The sequence below is a fragment of the Phyllobates terribilis genome, unplaced genomic scaffold, assembly GCF_046119375.1.
Source record: "Phyllobates terribilis strain yellow unplaced genomic scaffold, ASM4611937v1 Scaffold_3__8_contigs__length_932513732, whole genome shotgun sequence".
NCBI classification, from domain to species: Eukaryota; Metazoa; Chordata; class Amphibia; order Anura; family Dendrobatidae; genus Phyllobates; species Phyllobates terribilis.
The window spans coordinates 708,297,037-708,317,194 of NW_027362763.1; the positions used below are offsets into that span (position 1 = coordinate 708,297,037).

The 20,158-nt window shown below is 48.5% G+C and overlaps 1 protein-coding gene across 1 annotated transcript in view; it reads left to right on the forward strand.

Annotated features, from left to right (window-relative positions):
- Positions 1–20,158, forward strand: part of KCNH1 (potassium voltage-gated channel subfamily H member 1) — a 517,594-nt gene that overhangs the window by 102,659 nt on the left and 394,777 nt on the right. The window contains exon 7 of the mRNA XM_073671995.1: positions 7,739–8,162. Coding sequence (XP_073528096.1) covers positions 7,739–8,162 — 424 coding nt within the window. The remainder of the gene's footprint in view (positions 1–7,738; positions 8,163–20,158) is intronic.

A 20,158-nucleotide genomic window follows, 5' to 3' on the forward strand; every position in this document is an offset into this window, starting at 1 on the left:
ATGTGTGAGCTCAGGTGACCAGCACCCAATGAGCTCCTAGCATTACCCAGACTGCTCCCCCTATCTGCCCCTACACTACTGGGATGTTCCACCCCCCTCCCACTCCAGCCAGGGACAGACACTGTCGTACCTGCACATATTTTGGTGGGAGTACCGTCGATCTGTCCCCCGGAAATGGGATGTATGTAGTGCATGCAGCCTACTGAGCTCAGTTCCACACTCCATCCTTACCCGGGAGTGGAATATCACACCTCTGGCTTGAGGTGCAATACCCCTGTAGCAGCCGAATCCTCAGGGTGCTACATTCCCCCCTGGTAAATCACAGCACGTCCTCGGGCTGTAAAAGAATAAAAACATCCACAAACATACATTTTTTTTTTTCATAAAACATCATAAACATATAAAACATTATATATATATCATCAGCATAAAACTTTTCATATAAAACTTTTCATAGTAAACATTCTTGTTCCTCCGGCCACGGTGCAACTTGTGACCGGGTAAAGTGCAACAGTCTCTTGTAGAAAAACGGTTTCCTTATAAAAGCAGTAGGGGGCGCCTTAGAAAGCGCAACTATATACAGGGGGAAAGTGGCCGCTCTCAGTCCTCGGCCAGGTATAAGGAAGGAATGACCGCTCTCAGTCCTCGGTCAGTGGGATTAAGGGACACACGGGTTAACAGTTCAATTTGCTGGTCCCAACGGGGACTATATTTTAACTAGCAGCAGTAACAGTTCACTGTACCCCGACGGGTAACTATATACAGTCTCTTTACCGTACTTTAACGACGGCGTCCTCCTGCTCCTTCTTTGTCTTCAGACCCGTCCGGGTCCTCTTGCTCCTCCTCACACCGCAGCTCCTCCTCCGTCAGGCGATGCACATGGAGGGCGTAGGGTCCTTTGGCACACTTGTGCCGGGTGAACGTGACCTCGTCCCCTACGTACAGGTCACGACCTCTGTGTCCCTCCGGCAGATGGCTTTCTACGTCTCTGCGGGTTACAAAGACGTCGCCGGGGGTATGATGGTCTCTTATGAAGCCCCACCCATGCTGCAGGTTGAATTTAATCACAGTCCCGGTGGTACGGGGACCATAAGCTGCACGGGGGTTCCTCCTGGTCCGGCTCTTCTGCCCTGCGCTCCGTTCCTGCAGCCGCTGCTCACGGATCCGCCTCTCTTTCCGCTCTTGCTCAAAGGCTGCCAACTGCTGGCGGCAGCACTCCACTCGCTCTGCTGCGGCTGCCCGCGTTTCTTGAGTGAACCCCATGAGGTCTCCTCCGGTGGGGTCCCACTCGAATTGTGCTTCTTCTAGCGGGAGCGGGGTTCTCCTGACGGGCTTCGGAGCCGGAATCAGGGGCTCGCACAGGGGCCTTGCTCTTTGGAGTTCCAGTTGGTAGTACTCCTGGGGCCATACAAAGGGCTGCCCATCCGGGCACGTGTGTTGGGCAAATAGATCTTCGCCCAGGTGCGGCACTCGAGATGTTGAGGGCGCGTTGATGGTAGCGGCGCCCGGGTTGACCAGGCCTTGCGACCAGGCTTGGGGCACCCTAAAGGTAAAGGGCACCGTAAGGACGGCGGCGCCCGGGGGTACTCGGCCCTGCGACCAGGCCGGTGGCTCCGTGGAGGTAGGGGGCGCTGTTGGAATTGCGGCGCCCGGAGGTACTAGACCTTGCGACCAGGCCGATGGTATTTCCTGTTTCGTCGCGCTCAGGGTCGAGGCGTGTGACGTCACAGGGGTCGCGGCCGCGGCTTCTGCTTGAGGCCTAGTCCGGCACGGTGACGATGCAGCGACGGGCACGGCAGGGGGAATTTCGGGCTCTGCGACGGGGAGCTGGGACAGGTACACGGTTTCTCGGCTCGGGGTAGAGACGTACCCTTTACCTGCCTCCAGTTGTCCAGCTCCCTTCTCGGCGCCGTCTCCGGCCTTCACTCCTCCTGCACCATCCTCAGAGGCGGTCTGTCTCCTCGTCTCGGGTGGCGTGCTCCGCTGACGGGTTCCGGTCTGCTGGGCCATCTCACGGCTCCACTCCGTCAGCGTGTCTTGCTGCACCTGGGCCATCCTCCGTGCGAGGCCCTCCAGCGCGGTCTGTGCACACTCCCGGTCTCGGGGGAGCTGTGCTAGGATCTCCACTAAGCCTAGTGGGGTTGTTGCTTGCAGCAGGCTCCTGACCACTGGGTCGGTGCTGCCTGTCTCTCCCTCCATCTCCGGGTACGCTTTCTCTGGACTCCTCTCCAGACTTCTTGTCTCCGGGTGCGCTCTCTCCAGACTCCTCCAGGCTGCACCCATCTTCGCTCTTTTGTTCCGTCTCCGCCCACATTGAGGGTGGTCCCGGGGCAACTTTGTGATTGTCAGTTCCAGGGGCAGTTCTCTCACGCTGATGGACACTTCCAGCATCACAGTCTCTGTTGGTGGGCGCGGTTTCCGCTTTTGGCGCCATTCTTCGACCTGGCCCACGATGGGAGGTGACCTCTTGCCACCCTCTGGCACGCCCATAATGGCGTCCGCTCTTCCAAGGCGGGAAATCTTTGGAAATGGCGGGAAAAAGCTGCAAATGGCGGACAACCGGCGGGAAACGACCTGTGATGGGGTCCGTTGGCGGGGACCCTCCGGAACCGGCGGGAGACTTCTTTTTGAGGTAACGGTGAACTTTTCTTCAGGCACGCAGTACCCGGTTGTTGCGGGCACGTAATCCTGCCGACTACGCCAAAGTTGACGCGCCCCCTGGGCCAGTGTTGTTTGGGGGATACCCGGATCCGGATCAGATGGGGGTTGTAGTCTCCGAGTGGCGGTGACCCGGTCCGTGCCCAGGGTGTCAAGCTCAGTGTGTGGCAGTCCTACAGATGTTGCTGGATGTTCTTTAGTGTCGACTACGCCACCCGTTGATTTGCGGTCAATACGGCCGCCGCTGCAGCAGGGTCCGCTGAGGCTGGTGGTGTGTGTGCAGCTTCTGGTAGTATAACCCCCAACGGGAGGGGTATAGCCTCAGGGGGTCAGTTGTAGAGGGTGGTGGTTGTGGTGGTGCAGTGAGGGTGGTAATAAGACTCAGAGTCGGGCTGTGCAGTTCAGGGTTTTTACTTACTGCTGTTGTGCTGGTCACTCCGGCCTTGAGTGACCGCCCGAGCCGTGCTGCGTCCACCAGGTCCTGGACTCGGCCAACCCCCAGGTAATTCTGGAGCGTGATCCTGAGCTCCCTTTCTGACGTTCCTTTTCTCTGGCCTTCCCCACCAGGGATCCACTTATGTCCGGCTCCCTCGGGCCTCTTGTTGGTAAAACCCTTGTCTCCGGGTTCCCTGACCCTATACTTGGTGTGCCTTCGCAGTGGATTTGGTGGGGGGTCGTGGCAGATCCTGCCCACAACCTCCGGTCTCTGGCTGAGGATTAGTGCCCTCCACCAGCTTGGGATCCGGTACCCTTGTGCCAACCCTTCACCCTTCTGGTTGTATTTGGGCTCTTGGGGTTTCCTCTTCTTCCCCTCTGGGTCCTTTTCTTCTCCTCTCTCTCTTCTTTCAGGACTGCTTGACCCTCTACAACAGACTGACTGGTAACTGTCTGCCTGTCTGACCCTGATCTAAGATGGTTCCCACCTTATATTCTCCCTCTATGTGTGAGCTCAGGTGACCAGCACCCAATGAGCTCCTAGCATTACCCAGACTGCTCCCCCTATCTGCCCCTACACTACTGGGATGTTCCACCCCCCTCCCACTCCAGCCAGGGACAGACACTGTCGTACCTGCACATATTTTGGTGGGAGTACCGTCGATCTGTCCCCCGGAAATGGGATGTATGTAGTGCATGCAGCCTACTGAGCTCAGTTCCACACTCCATCCTTACCCGGGAGTGGAATATCACACCTCTGGCTTGAGGTGCAATACCCCTGTAGCAGCCGAATCCTCAGGGTGCTACAGACTGACCACATACCCAATATGGGTTCTTGCATGACTTGTCAGACCTGACATTAAGTTTCTTGCCATTGCAGGAACTCTTTACAACGCATTCTATTCCTGATAACCCCTACAGTTCTTACACTCCCCTGGTGAATCCTCCACACGGCGGAGGAAATGTGTAGGGAGGCAATATATTTATTTGTGGGTAATACAGAGGCTGCTATACATTTGGGGACTGCCCTTGTCGGGGGGGGGGGGGGAGAGCAATACAGGAGCACGACAGGGAACTATAGAACTAATTCCTTTTTTCCCTGTTCCTGCTTTACAAGCTTGATGAAGTGGAATGGTCATGAATTATTGGTGAGATCAAACTATTTTTTACTTGAGCAATGGTTTGTTTGAGCACTAGCACTTTATCACATTGTTATGTTATTCGGTGGTCATTATATGGCTTTTTATTCTAGGTTCTTTTAATTGAATCTATTAACAGTTATATTTTATTTATGTCAATATGGTCTTATTATTGAGAGGTTCTAGATAGGTCAGCTATACTTCACCGGACCTTTGCTGTTTTTCTTCACTTCAACTTCACCATAATAAGGATGGGTGTCTACATACCTTTGTCTGTGTCATGTACAAGATCACTCGACTCATATCCCCTCGTTATAGGCTGGAGCAGAAATCCGTAATGTAAGAGACTCCCCCAATCAGGTTGTGTAGTACATGGTCTCCTAGTCATATCAATGACCACCATGCCATACAACATTTCCCCAGCATCTAACGTCGATGGGAGTAGTAGCTCCAATTGGAAAGGGTTTCTCTTAACTCTCCCCAAAATCTAAAAATTCAGAGGTTGCCCAAAATTAGTCTACATTTTCCAAAAGTCGTGGAGGAGGTTAAGATACTGCGTTAAAATCAGAGGCCCATTATGATTATGTATGGGCGCGTAGGCATTATTTTATGAATTTGAACATGTGCATGAGGCTTTGATAATGACAGATTTGGCAGAACTGTGTGTTTGGGGCTCATATGACAATGCCGGGCCAGGCTTCATCGAGTAATGCTTCTGGGAGAGGACATCTCCGCACACGAAATCCAGAGACCTTGTATGACTAATTGGCAATAGCCATAGGGGTGCAAAAAAGAGCAGTATCGTCTGAGCGCAGGAGCCTATGGCAGGTGATAAGTGGGGAGACCCTGTAATCGTTTTTGCATTGGGGCCCAGGAACATCAAATTAAATGTGGAAGTCCTATTATGGTCCCACACTAAATGGATCTGTAATACGGAAATGTGCATGAGCCCTTATAGGTGATATGGAAAACGGTACTAGCAAAGATCCGGTCTTCACAGGTGATGTGAATAAAAAATAAATTTATTGACGATAAGAGATACAATTAAAAACGGAGAGATACGGGATAAAAAGATAGGTAGACGGAGATTTCTATGAATACGAGAGAGGTCTGATCTGCTGCAAAAGGCTGCGGTATGTAAGTCAATATTCCGGCTCCCAGCCATGGAGTTTCTGCGAATGCCCAAATCAAAGAATATTGCACTTCAGTAATAATTAAACAATGAATAAGCCAAATATAAACAATTATTAGTTTTCAAGGACCATTAACCTCAAAATACGTCAAGTCGTCTGGTTTCTGTGAGTACATGAGCTTACAGAGAATGTCTGCAGGCCTAACAGGTCTCCTTAGCTGAAACATATTGGCAAATAATAAATTATAAGATTATAAGAGCTGTATTATTTTTTTCTTATCATAAGTAATGCTAACAATAAATACTTGGCTTTTTTTCTACATTTTTTTATGACCGGTTATTGATCCATTTTTTTCCCCCATTAGTTTTACATTATTTATCTGTGCTCTTAAAAAAATCAAAAAATAAAAATAAAAAACATTTAAAAAAATGTCATATTTTTGTCATCCTTACCGAATAAACCGCTCTCTTGCGCTATCTACAAATGATAGAGATAAAGTACAGTATATCCAGGATTTTAGCTCTGTCCCGGGGCTTCAATGTTCCCAATGATTGACAATCAGATCAGATCTAAAGGGAAAAAAAAACAAGAACATTTGTAATGATAATATTCATAATCTAAAACCTAAATTCTCTAGTTTTCCCCATTGAATTGAATTCCGGCATTAAAAATTCACATTTGGAAAATTTGCTTAATGCGCTAATTCACAGAGCGCAGAAGGCCCTTGACCGCTGCCCCTTGTTGGAGCGATAGATGATTATTGCAGATAATGGTAGGACATGCATCTATCAGACCATCTCTTGTGCTTTCCTGCACAAAACCTTCCAGTTAACAGATGTATCAGGGTTCTGCATCGTAATCGCTGCTCTCTGCGACACTTAGCTGCCAAATGGGGCGAGAATTGTGCTGACAGGTGTTACTGCTTTGGTAGCGGTCACCGCACAATTCTTTATTGTTTTTTTCTTCCTTCCGATTGAATGCTCTGTACCTATAGATCTGATACTATTATATAGTCAAGAATCATATCACTATATATTAATTATTATATATTGTGCCGCACAGTGCTTGCAGAGTGCCAGACAGCCCAACTGCACCTTCATAGAGTTTACTACTTTATGCGCCAATCATTCCCCCGAGATTATCATACTGAGCTTAGATAGAGCCAAATGTCCAAATAGAGCAATATTGTGCCAACAATATGCCAGTCAGTGCCTGGAGTTCGTTACTTTGAATATGGCGGTCAGTCTGTTGCATAGTTTGGGTTGCCGGCGCCCAGGGCAAGGCAAGTATTGCACTCGCTAACCCAATAAGTGCCCCTTAAAATAAATAATGCTCCCTTTAAAAAGTATTAATGCCCTCTTGAAAAGTACTGATGCCCCTTCCAAAAGTAATAAAGTCATGTTTGTGCCACCTCCACAAAAAGAAAATAAAGTTTATACTCACTTAATCCATGTGATTGGGCCGGCACACAGATAAGGCCGGCACAAGCGGTGCAATGAAGTGAGTGGTTGTGTCGCCTGCGCCGTGACACTAATGACTTGTATGCCATAAGCTTACAGCAGCCTACAGGATGGAGAGTCGATCAAATTCAAAATGGCACTCGCGTAGAAATCTAGGTCATCTGGCCAGAAGTCAGGGCATGTCCACTGCCGTGGGTCTAACGATGACACCTCTAATGAATGCAATGGAAGAAATAAAAATTTTTGCTTTTGAAAATGTTTGCACCCCCTAAAAATGTTGCATTGAGGGCAACCTCCCATGTGTCCTCTCATGTCATGCCACTGCCCATAGTATCATCCATAAAGAGCCATAGAGTACTTGCATAGCGTCTTGCCAAATAATTTGTTGAGTACCACATGGTTATACCGTGCCCATAAATGTGATCAGTGCCCACAAGTCACAGCCATTCTTACACAGCTTCTGGCTAAACTGTGCCTAGACTTCCACGTTGCCCAGATAATTATTGCCTACAGTCCTCAATCACAAAGTGCTGTCCCTGCCCAGAGCAGCCATCACCTTTCTTTCCATGACACCGTCCTCTACAGGTAGTAGTTGGCCGTACTAGTGATGTCATTGACGCTACTTGCTTTACTACAGAAAAGTTGGGTCCTCCCAGATGTCAAGACCTTCGAGACCCATTGGGATGGAGGAAGAGGCTCCCTGGAAGTGTCGGGAACCTGAGAATGGTGGATCTTCCTAGGTTATCCAGCAGTATGAGCATAATGGCTTTTTTCCAGGTTTTTATGACATTGGGGTGACAGTATGATGGCAGCCACCTTTGTTGTCCAGAAACTTTTCTAGGCATCGATATAATGAAGAAACGTCCTTAACTTGCCCATCAGTGAATAATATACTTTAATTTTATTCTTCCAGGGTATCAGCAGCCTTTTCAGTTCTTTGAAAGTGGTGCGGCTTTTACGACTGGGACGTGTGGCGAGGAAACTGGATCATTACATCGAATACGGAGCTGCCGTCTTGGTGTTGTTGGTGTGCGTCTTCGGCCTGGCGGCTCACTGGTTGGCGTGCATCTGGTACAGCATTGGGGATTATGAAGTCATTAATGGAGACACCATTAGAAATGAAAGCTGGCTCTTTCAGTTGGGAATGACCATTGGATCTCCTTATCGGTACAACTTATCGGGTTCTGGAAGATGGGAAGGTGGGCCGAGCAAGGATTCTGTCTACATCTCCTCCCTGTATTTTACTATGACCAGCCTCACTAGTGTGGGATTTGGAAATATTGCACCTACTACAGACGGAGAGAAGATCTTTGCTGTGGCCATGATGATGATTGGATGTGAGTACGCCATCTTTATCATTAGTAATACGTAAGGTACGCCTGTCGCCTGCACGCAGTAGAGGATATTAGGGCTGAGGGAATATCTGTGGTCTATTTTCCTATATGTACAAAAAGAAAAAAGGCAGAGTTGATTTTGTGTTGGATTTGCCATGTATTAACGCCCTGAAAAAGATTTCTGAATATGAAAAAATATGTACACCCGTCATGAGCTGATTGAAGATACCACAATGCCCCAAAAGTGACACAGCGCTGCACATTGTGTGGTACTCATGAATGTTACTGCAAGCTCTCTCTTCTCCACCTGTATAGCAAAGAGCTTGCAGAACCACCACAAAATGTATGAAGTTGCACCACTTCTGGCGTGCCACAGCACCTTTAATCAGTTGATTAGTTGGGGTCCTGAGAGTCTGATGACTTATCCTGGACTGGAAGTGGCTCTGCTGTGTGTTTTATGAGAACCGTGAATGACACGCCAAACTCTTTCTCCTTACGGTATATAGGAAAGCGCTCGCAGTATCACTCACGGACACTACATAATGTACGACATGGTGCTACTTCTTCACAGCTGATTAGTTGCGGTCCTAATCTTAAAGTTCTCATTCATCTGATGTTGATGACCTATCCTCAACATTGCTCTGTACATTATGTAGATCCATGAATGGTACTACAAGCCCTCTTTTTTTCATTTGTATAAAAAAGAGCTTGCAATATCACTCACAGCCACTATGTAATGTACGACATGGTGCTACTTCTTCACAGCTGAATAGTTGCGGTCCTAATCTTAAAATTCTCATTCATCTGATGTTGATGACCTGTTCTCAACATTGCTCTGTACGTTTTGTAGATCCATTAATGGTACTGCAAGCTTCCTCTTCCTCATCTCTATAGAAAAGAGCTTGCAGTACCACACACGGCCACTACAAAATATATGGTGCTGTGCCACTTAGAGTGCACAGCATCACCTTTGTTACACATACGTCTAAGTTCAGATAGGGGCGAAATCGGTTACATGAATTCGTTGGAATCCTTGGGGAACCGTTACTCAGGGCGACCATAGACCATGTGCTGCAACTTCTCTCAGGCACACGATAGATTCAATTGTTGACCAGACACATCTGACAAGAGTCCTCAGAAACGGTAGAGCAGTAACATTTAATGAGGCACGGCCAGTGCAATTTAAGTGTCTCTTTGGGCAACAGGCTCCAGCACTAACAGTACAATCTTCTTCGCAGCACAGTAGTACACAGTCTATTATCCAGTATCAGAGTACAGCACAGTTTTAATGCATACACAACCACAGGCTTTTCCTTCACAAGGACTCAATAGTACACAGCATTTTTTATCCTGAATGGAGATGGAGGTGGGGAGGGTCTGATGAGGGAGATGATGCCTATGACAGGATTCCTTTCAGTCCTTATCTTTCTGCCCAATAATACTCTGCGCTTTTAGCTCAGGGAGTCTAACTGACCTGTGTTTAGCTTCCCTCCTGACCTGAATTCTGTTCCCTTGTCTTCTGTGAGATGCAGATCATACCCCACCTTTCTCTTCGGCTCCAGCCAGACAGTAAACAACTTCCCCACAATCCCCCTAGGGCTCTGCTAAAACACTCCCTGTCTCCTGTGTTTGTGTTAACCCCTCTAGTTTCTGGATGCTTCTGGAGCACAACATTCCTGTCTCCTGTGCTTGTGTTACTTCTAATAGTTGCTGGATGCTTTTGAAGCAACAGCACTACTTCTGCATGTCACACCTTCAATCAGTTGATCAGTTGGTGTGTCGAGACTTAGGCTGCGTGCCCACTATGCATTTTTCAAGCGTTTTTCCCGCGGAATTTCCGCAGCGAAAATGCTTAAAAAACGCTTGGTAATACGTGCCCCATGGTCCCCAATGATAATCTGCATGTGCTGTGCACATGCTGCAGAAATTTCCGCTGCGGATTATCATTGCGGAAAAATATGCAGCATGTCCATTAATTTTGCGGACACGCAGCGTAATCGCCGCCATTGACTTGCATTGGACCGCGTGACATCTGCATCACTGTATCTGCACATGCGGATATCATCCGGTACCATGCGGATGGTACCCGGGTTTGGAGAAGATGAGACTCTCCTCCAGACCCAGGTACCATAGAACCTGTTAAAAAAAGAATTTAAAATAAAAAATAAAGATTATACTTACCTTCTGATGGCCCCCGGTCTCCTCAGCGATGCGTCCGGTCTGTTGTATGGGTCGCGGTGGTGTGAAAGGACCTGCCATGACGTTATTTAGTCGGCGGTCGCGTGACCTGTCACATGACTAAATTACGTCATTGCAGGTCCTTTCACACCACCGCGACCGATACAACAGACCGGACGCAGCGGAGAAAAGACCGGGGGCCATCGGAAAGTAAGTATAAGATCTCTCTCCTTCACTTGTGTAGGAAAGAGTTTGCAGCACCACGCTTGGCCACTGCTCAATGTGCAGAGGTGTACCACTTCTAGTGCGTTGCAGCACCTTCAATCTGTTGGGCTGCCGAGAGTCACTCAAACTCAATTTAACTGTGTTTTTGAGTAAATCCCATCTGTCTCTGGTAAAAATGTGAATACCTTAATGCAGGGTTCCCCAACTCCAGTCCTCAAGGCCCACCAACAGGTCATGTTTTCAGGATTTCCTTAGTATTGCACAGGTGATGGAATTATTGCCTGTGCAGGTGATGCAATTATCACCTGTGTAATACTAAGGAAATCCTGAAAACATGACCTGTTGGTGGGCCTTGAGGACTGGAGTTGGGGAACCCTGCCTTAATGGACGCAGAATGGTATATTGGTGCACCCGGGCACGCCTTTGGTGGACAATGCATGAAAATATTGGTACTAATAAGTTATAGAAATGCTTTTGGGCCAGGCAACCACGATGCCCGCTGTTATCGACTTTTCTCATCTGATGTTTCATGTATTGTGTAAATAAAATGTGCGTGTTCTTTAGTGTTGGCGATCAGTAATCAATCACCGAGAGAAAGAAGAAAAGATGAAACGGGCAGAAAATAGAAGTAATTATCACCCTTTTATATTTCATCCAGTTCTGGGCATACGGGGCCTTTGATGTATTTTATCAGTAATCATCCATAGTTAACGCTCTTCTTTGATTTCACTTTCTTCAGTGCTTCACTTTTGGTGACTGGTTTTGAACTTTTTATAATAATGCTATTATAATAAAGAGAGGAGGATGTCAGTGATGCGGATTATTCAGATGATCAGGCGCCATTGCTGCAGAATAGTCTGACGTTTCCTATCAGAGAAATTATATCAGGAGGTAAAACACGAGGCGACAGATGATAGTGGCCACAATGGAGCACATCAAGGACAAGGGTGTATGACAAAGATAATATTTACACCCTCTCCGGGTGCTGCCTGCGACTTCTGGAATCACCAGTGATCTTGGTGTTAGGGATCTGGACTCTTGAGAACAGGGTTCTGCAGCCCTGTCCTGAATGGAGCAGAGGTGCGCATGCTCAGCCTCTGCTCCATTCATTGCCTATAGGACTGCCGGAAATGGCAGAGCGCTGTACTTGGCGTACTTCTCCTGCAATCCCATTGACAATGAATGATACATGATGAGTTGTTCATCACTGGGGGTCAGACCTTTGCGACCCCCTCTAATCCCAAGAACAGGGCTCAGGATTGTCGGGCATGCTGTTGTTTCTATGGGATTGTCCTCATCTATCTCCATCAGTCCCATACACTATGGTCTCCAGAACACTGGTCGCTGAATTGGTGAGGGTTCCAGTGGTCAAACCTCCTGTGGATTGATGATATGTTATCAATTACTGGGGGTCTGACCGTCGGGACCCCCTCTATTCCCAAGAACAGAGCTCAGGAGAATGGAGTGGTGGTCGGGCATGCCATCACCTCTCCGTCAGCCCCATACACTATGGACTCCAGAGCACTGTTCTCCTGATTGGTGAGGGTCTCAGTGGTCAAACCTCCTGTGGATTGATGATAAGTTGTTTTTTCTCATCTTAGACATTTACAGCATAGATATCTGATGGAGAATGGAGTGGCCAGACCCAGGCATTTGCAATTTTTTTATCCACTTCTATGAGTGTTCCAAAAAATTTCAGGTCTCAGTGGTGGAACATACAACTATCAGGCATCTATGGCATATTCTGTGGGTATAACCCTTCAATCAGAATAACCCTTTAAAGGGTTATTCACCAGGCATTAAGTCATGGGATTGGGGATAACTTACTGATTGATGGACCCCCCCATCGAACCCAAAATGAGACCAGGAAATGACCTGTCTTGAATGGAGGGGAGATGCACATGCTCATCCTCTACTTCTTTTACCCATTCAGTGCTCGGCTGTTTCCGACACTCCCATAGACAATGAATGGTGAAAGAGGGTCAAGCATGTGCACTTCCTCTTCATTCAAGATGGGGGCACTGCAGGGTTCCAAAGCCCCTTCCTCAGGATTATTTGGGGGTCCCGGTGGTCGGCTCTCCAGCGATCAGTAAGGTTATCCCCTATCCTATAAATAGCCAATGACTTATTATTTAGGGAATAACCCTTTAAAAACCTGCCTGCGCCACTGCTTGTTGTACAAGAGGAAGCTGGTGATGAGACTGTGTTACTGAGCATGTGTGACCACCAACACTGGACACATTAGATGGTCGTACTAAGTGGGAATGAAAAGGCCACCAGGGGGCACCATAACAAGTATGTACGAGCAATATCTAAACACAGGAACTTTGCAAAAAAAAATATTCCAAATCAAATATTCCTTTTACATTATCAAACATATAATGCACTGCCAAGCAGAAGATCTGCTACAGGGACTGTGACTCCTCTACTATCTAAAATGAATTTTCTTATAAAGAGAGACTTGGTATTAGGGGTATATCAGGGCACCAGTGATGGTAAATAATGGGCGATGTCTTGTATTTTCATTTATTGCTTTGTCTTATGTCTGGAGCCTGTTATTTATGGGAATCAATAGTCCTGAAGCCGGTACATGTGAAGGTTGCTCGTAACAAGCACTTTAATTTACAGCAGGGGTCATAAATGGGAGAATCCATCATTGGCTGTTGTGATTGGATCCATATTTTGGGCTGAGCTTTTATTCTCCTTCATTAATCCCAGATGCACAATAATTAACCAGTAAAATGAATGGAAAAAAAAGGTGACATCCACGTAGTGGTAACAATGGCTCGTCACAGTGCAGGTCCCCCTTAGTTCAGTAATTGAATGACCCAGTTTCTGAGGTTGGGTACCCCAAACTAGAGGCGTTTATGTAAAGGTGCGTTAATGTGATTGCTTTGTTATGAGGCACTGTGGCTGTTTTCTGTTATGGGGCACTGTGGCTGTTTTCTGTTATGGGGCGCTGTGGCTGTTTTCTGTTATGGACACTGTGGCTGTTTTCTGTTATGGGGCACTGTGGCTGTTTTCTGTTATGGGGACTGTGGCTGTTTTCTGTTATGGGGACTGTGGCTGTTTTCTGTTATGGGGACTGTGGCTGTTTTCTGTTATGGGGTACTGTGGCTGTTTTCTGTTATGGGGACTGTGGCTGTTTTCTGTTATGGGCGCTGTGGCTGTTTTCTGTTATGGGGACTGTGGCTGTTTTCTGTTATGGGGACTGTGGCTGTTTTCTGTTATGGGGTACTGTGGCTGTTTTCTGTTATGGGGACTGTGGCTGTTTTCTGTTATGGGCGCTGTGGCTGTTTTCTGTTATGGGCACTGTGGCTGTTTTCTGTTATGGGGCACTGTGGCTGTTTTCTGTTATGGGGACTGTGGCTGTTTTCTGTTATGGGGACTGTGGCTGTTTTCTGTTATGGGGACTGTGGCTGTTTTCTGTTATGGGGTACTGTGGCTGTTTTCTGTTATGGGGACTGTGGCTGTTTTCTGTTATGGGCGCTGTGGCTGTTTTCTGTTATGGGACACTGTGGCTGTTTTCTGTTATGGGGCACTGTGGCTGTTTTCTGTTATGGGGCACTGTGGCTGTTTTCTGTTATGGGGACTGTGGCTGTTTTCTGTTATGGGGACTGTGGCTGTTTTCTGTTATGGACACTGTGGCTGTTTTCTGTTATGGGGCGCTGTGGCTGTTTTCTGTTATGGACACTGTGGCTGTTTTCTGTTATGGGGCACTGTGGCTGTTTTCTGTTATGGGGACTGTGGCTGTTTTCTGTTATGGGGACTGTGGCTGTTTTCTGTTATGGGGACTGTGGCTGTTTTCTGTTATGGGGTACTGTGGCTGTTTTCTGTTATGGGGACTGTGGCTGTTTTCTGTTATGGGCGCTGTGGCTGTTTTCTGTTATGGGGACTGTGGCTGTTTTCTGTTATGGGGACTGTGGCTGTTTTCTGTTATGGGGTACTGTGGCTGTTTTCTGTTATGGGGACTGTGGCTGTTTTCTGTTATGGGCGCTGTGGCTGTTTTCTGTTATGGGCACTGTGGCTGTTTTCTGTTATGGGGCACTGTGGCTGTTTTCTGTTATGGGGACTGTGGCTGTTTTCTGTTATGGGGACTGTGGCTGTTTTCTGTTATGGGGACTGTGGCTGTTTTCTGTTATGGGGTACTGTGGCTGTTTTCTGTTATGGGGACTGTGGCTGTTTTCTGTTATGGGCGCTGTGGCTGTTTTCTGTTATGGGACACTGTGGCTGTTTTCTGTTATGGGGCACTGTGGCTGTTTTCTGTTATGGGGCACTGTGGCTGTTTTCTGTTATGGGGACTGTGGCTGTTTTCTGTTATGGGGACTGTGGCTGTTTTCTGTTATGGGCACTGTGGCTGTTTTCTGTTATGGGGCACTGTGGCTGTTTTCTGTTATGGGGCACTGTGGCTGTTTTCTGTTATGGGGCACTGTGGCTGTTTTCTGTTATGGGGAACTGTGGCTGTTTTCTGTTATGGGGCGCTGTGGCTGTTTTCTGTTATGGGGACTGTGGCTGTTTTCTGTTATGGGGCGCTGTGGCTGTTTTCTGTTATGGGGAACTGTGGCTGTTTTCTGTTATGGGGACTGTGGCTGTTTTCTGTTATGGGGCGCTGTGGCTGTTTTCTGTTATGGGGAACTGTGGCTGTTTTCTGTTATGGGGTACTGTGGCTGTTTTCTGTTATGGGGACTGTGGCTGTTTTCTGTTATGGGGCGCTGTGGCTGTTTTCTGTTATGGGGACTGTGGCTGTTTTCTGTTATGGGGACTGTGGCTGTTTTCTGTTATGGGGCGCTGTGGCTGTTTTCTGTTATGGGGCACTGTGGCTGTTTTCTGTTATGGGGCACTGTGGCTGTTTTCTGTTATGGGGCACTGTGGCTGTTTTCTGTTATGGGGACTGTGGCTGTTTTCTGTTATGGGGCACTGTGGCTGTTTTCTGTTATGGGGAACTGTGGCTGTTTTCTGTTATGGGGACTGTGGCTGTTTCCTGTTATGGGGACTGTGGCTGTTTTCTGTTATGGGGCACTGTGGCTGATTCCTGTTATGGGGCACTGTGGCTGTTTTCTGTTATGGGGACTGTGGCTGATTCCTGTTATGGGGCGCTGTGGCTGTTTTCTGTTATGGGGACTGTGGCTGTTTCCTGTTATGGGGCACTGTGGCTGTTTTCTGTTATGGGGACTGTGGCTGATTCCTGTTATGGGGCACTGTGGCTGTTTTCTGTTATGGGGCACTGTGGCTGTTTTCTGTTATGGGGACTGTGGCTGTTTTCTGTTATGGGGTACTGTGGCTGATTCCTGTTATGGGGCACTGTGGCTGTTTTCTGTTATGGGGACTGTGGCTGATTCCTGTTATGGGGCACTGTGGCTGTTTTCTGTTATGGGGACTGTGGCTGTTTCCTGTTATGGGGCACTGTGGCTGTTTTCTGTTATGGGGACTGTGGCTGATTCCTGTTATGGGGCACTGTGGCTGTTTTCTGTTATGGGGCACTGTGGCTGTTTTCTGTTATGGACACTGTGGCTGTTTTCTGTTATGGGGAACTGTGGCTGTTTTCTGTTATGGGGACTGTGGCTGATTCCTGTTATGGACACTGTGGCTGTTTTCTGTTATGGACACTGTGGCTGTTTTCTGTTATGGGGCACTGTGGCTGTTTTCTGTTATGGGGAACTGTGGCTGTTTTCTGTTATGGACACTGTGGCTGTTTTCTGTTATGGGGACTGTGGCTGTTTTCTGTTATGGGGAAATGTGGCTGTTTTCTGTTATGGGGCACTGTGGCTGTTTTCTGTTATGGGGACTGTGGCTGATTCCTGTTATGGGGCACTGTGGCTGTTTTCTGTTATGGGGACTGTGGCTGATTCCTGTTATGGGGCGCTGTGGCTGTTTTCTGTTATGGGGACTGTGGCTGATTCCTGTTATGGGGAACTGTGGCTGTTTTCTGTTATGGGGCACTGTGGCTGTTTTCTGTTATGGGGCGCTGTGGCTGTTTTCTGTTATGGACACTGTGGCTGTTTTCTGTTATGGGGCACTGTGGCTGTTTTCTGTTATGGACACTGTGGCTGTTTTCTGTTATGGGGAACTGTGGCTGTTTTCTGTTATGGGGACTGTGGCTGTTTTCTGTTATGGACACTGTGGCTGTTTTCTGTTATGGACACTGTGGCTGTTTTCTGTTATGGGGAACTGTGGCTGTTTTCTGTTATGGACACTGTGGCTGTTTTCTGTTATGGGGACTGTGGCTGTTTTCTGTTATGGGGCACTGTGGCTGTTTTCTGTTATGGGGCACTGTGGCTGTTTTCTGTTATGGGGCACTGTGGCTGTTTTCTGTTATGGACACTGCGGCTGTTTTCTGTTATGGGCGCTGTGGCTGTTTTCTGTTATGGACACTGTGGCTGTTTTCTGTTATGGGCGCTGTGGCTGTTTTCTGTTATGGGGCACTGTGGCTGTTTTCTGTTATGGACACTGTGGCTGTTTTCTGTTATGGGGCACTGTGGCTGTTTTCTGTTATGGACACTGTGGCTGTTTTCTGTTATGGACACTGTGGCTGTTTTCTGTTATGGACACTGTGGCTGTTTTCTGTTATGGGCGCTGTGGCTGTTTTCTGTTATGGGGCACTGTGGCTGTTTTCTGTTATGGACACTGTGGCTGTTTTCTGTTATGGGGCGCTGTGGCTGTTTTCTGTTATGGGGCACTGTGGCTGTTTTCTGTTATGGACACTGTGGCTGTTTTCTGTTATGGACACTGTGGCTGTTTTCTGTTATGGGGCACTGTGGCTGTTTTCTGTTATGGGGACTGTGGCTGTTTTCTGTTATGGGCGCTGTGGCTGTTTTCTGTTATGGGGACTGTGGCTGTTTTCTGTTATGGGGCACTGTGGCTGTTTTCTGTTATGGACACTGTGGCTGTTTTCTGTTATGGGGCACTGTGGCTGTTTTCTGTTATGGGGACTGTGGCTGTTTTCTGTTATGGACACTGTGGCTGTTTTCTGTTATGGGGCACTGTGGCTGTTTTCTGTTATGAGGCACTGTGGCTGTTTTCTGTTATGGGGACTGTGGCTGTTTTCTGTTATGGGCACTGTGGCTGTTTTCTGTTATGGACACTGTGGCTGTTTTCTGTTATGGGGCGCTGTGGCTGTTTTCTGTTATGGGGCACTGTGGCTGTTTTCTGTTATGGATGTGACACCCCAGGGGTCTGGTTGCCACAGTGATAGAGATATTACGTCTGAGAGCAGGTGGGAGGTCCTTTGGTCAGGGATCCTGTGCATGCCACACCTCCTGCCCAGTCTTGGGAGGGGAAGGACTTCCCCTATATAAACCTGGGGCTGAGGCAGGGTAGGGAGTTCTGAGAGGAGAAGACAGGGAGCAGAGCTGCTCTACGGGCTCTGCTCCACAGGCAGGCCCTGTCCAGGGGCCTGAGCCTGGAGTCAAGGAGAGTAGAGACAAGAAACAGCAGAAGCAATACTACTACGAGTCAGGGGCTGGCAGCTGCAGAGCTCGCCCTGACTGAGAAGATTTCTTACCAGACCCGGAGTCCGAGGCTGTGGGGACTAACTCCTACCCAGCAGCAGAATCCGTCCGGCAGGGGATTTCAGGTCCTCTGGCCAAGAAGCCCGAAGGCACGGTCACACGCGTGGGACCAGCACCGCCACCGTGGAGCGGAAGCCACTAGAAGGCCCCGAGTCACCGGCCATACGGGTGAGCACCACACGGTACACTCAGGGACGTGGGCTACTTATACCCGCATCTAGCAAGGTAGCCAGAAGAGTACAGTTAGTTTGGGAGGCCTACAACTTCGCCTGGCCAGGGGAGATCCCATCTGCTCAAGGACTGACCAGGCCCCGTTCACTAGCAAGTACTCCGGGAGGGTCTATCGTTGTTACCAGTAAAGACCCTGAACTACACCGCACCGTCTCTGAGTGGTTCCTGCTACCCCCATCATCCACATCTGCTGCCCTGAGGCCATACCCCTCCCGTTGGGGTAACAGAAAACAGCCACATTTCCCCATAACAGAAAACAGCCACAGTCCCCATAACAGAAAACAGCCACAGTGTCCACATCTGCTGCCCTGAGGCCATACCCCTCCCGTTGGGGGTTATACCATCTACGCTGCACCATCCATCCACCGGCCTCAGCGGACTGTCCTGCAGCGGCAGCTCCATAGCTGCATTCAACGGGTGGCGTAGTCGTCCTACATCTACCGCTGTTACATCGCCGCTCAGTTTGACTCCCTGGGCACGGACCGGGTCACCGCCACGAGACTACAACCCTCAAGAGATCCGGCTCCGGGTAAGCTCCCGCGTGCGCAACGCAGCGCGACACAGGCCCAGGGGCGCGTCATGGACACTGTGGCTGTTTTCTGTTATGGGGCACTGTGGCTGTTTTCTGTTATGGGGACTGTGGCTGTTTTCTGTTATGGACACTGTGGCTGTTTTCTGTTATGGACACTGTGGCTGTTTTCTGTTATGGGGCGCTGTGGCTGTTTTCTGTTATGGGGCGCTGTGGCTGTTTTCTGTTATGGGGCGCTGTGGCTGTTTTCTGTTATGAGGCACTGTGGCTGTTTACTGTTATGGGGCACTGTGGCTGTTTTCTGTTATGGGGCACTGTGGCTGTTTTCTGTTATGGGGCACTGTGGCTGTTTTCTGTTATGGGGCACTGTGACTGTTTTCTGTTATGGGGCACTGTGGCTGTTTTCTGTTATGGGCACTGTGGCTGTTTTCTGTTATGGGGCACTGTGGCTGTTTTCTGTTATGGGGCACTGTGGCTGTTTTCTGTTATGGGACACTGTGGCTGTTTTCTGTTATGGGACACTGTGGCTGTTTTCTGTTATGGGGCACTGTGGCTGTTTTCTGTTATGGGGCACTGTGGCTGTTTTCTGTTATGGGGCACTGTGGCTGTTTTCTGTTATGGGGCACTGTGTCTGTTTTCTGTTATGGGGCACTGTGGCTGTTTTCTGTTATGGGGCACTGTGGCTGTTTTCTGTTATGGGGCACTGTGGCTGTTTTCTGTTATGGGGCGCTGTGGCTGTTTCCTGTTATGGGGCGCTGTGGCTGTTTCCTGTTATGGGGCGCTGTGGCTGTTTCCTGTTATGGGGCGCTGTGGCTGTTTTCTCTTATGGGGCACTGTGGCTGTTTTCTGTTATGGGCGCTGTGGCTGTTTTCTGTTATGGGGCACTGTGGCTGTTTTCTGTTATGGGGCGCTGTGGCTGTTTTCTGTTATGGGGCGCTGTGGCTGTTTTCTGTTATGGGGCGCTGTGGCTGTTTTCTGTTATGGGGCACTTTGGCAGTTTTCTGTTATGGGGCACTGTGGCTATGTTATGTTATGGAGCACTTTGGCTATGTTATGTTATGGGGCACTTTGGCTGTGTTATGTTATGGGGCACTATGGCTATGTTATGTTATGGGGCACTTTGGCTATGTTATGTTATGGGGCACTTTGGCTATGTTATGTTATGGGGCACTTTGGCTATGTTATGTTATGGGGCACTTTTGCTGTTTTATGTTATGGGGCACTTTGGCTATGTTATGTTATGGGGCACTTTGGCTGTTTTATGTTATGGGGCACTTTGGCTGTGTCATGTTATGGGGCAATTTTGCTGTGTTATGAATATGGGGCAC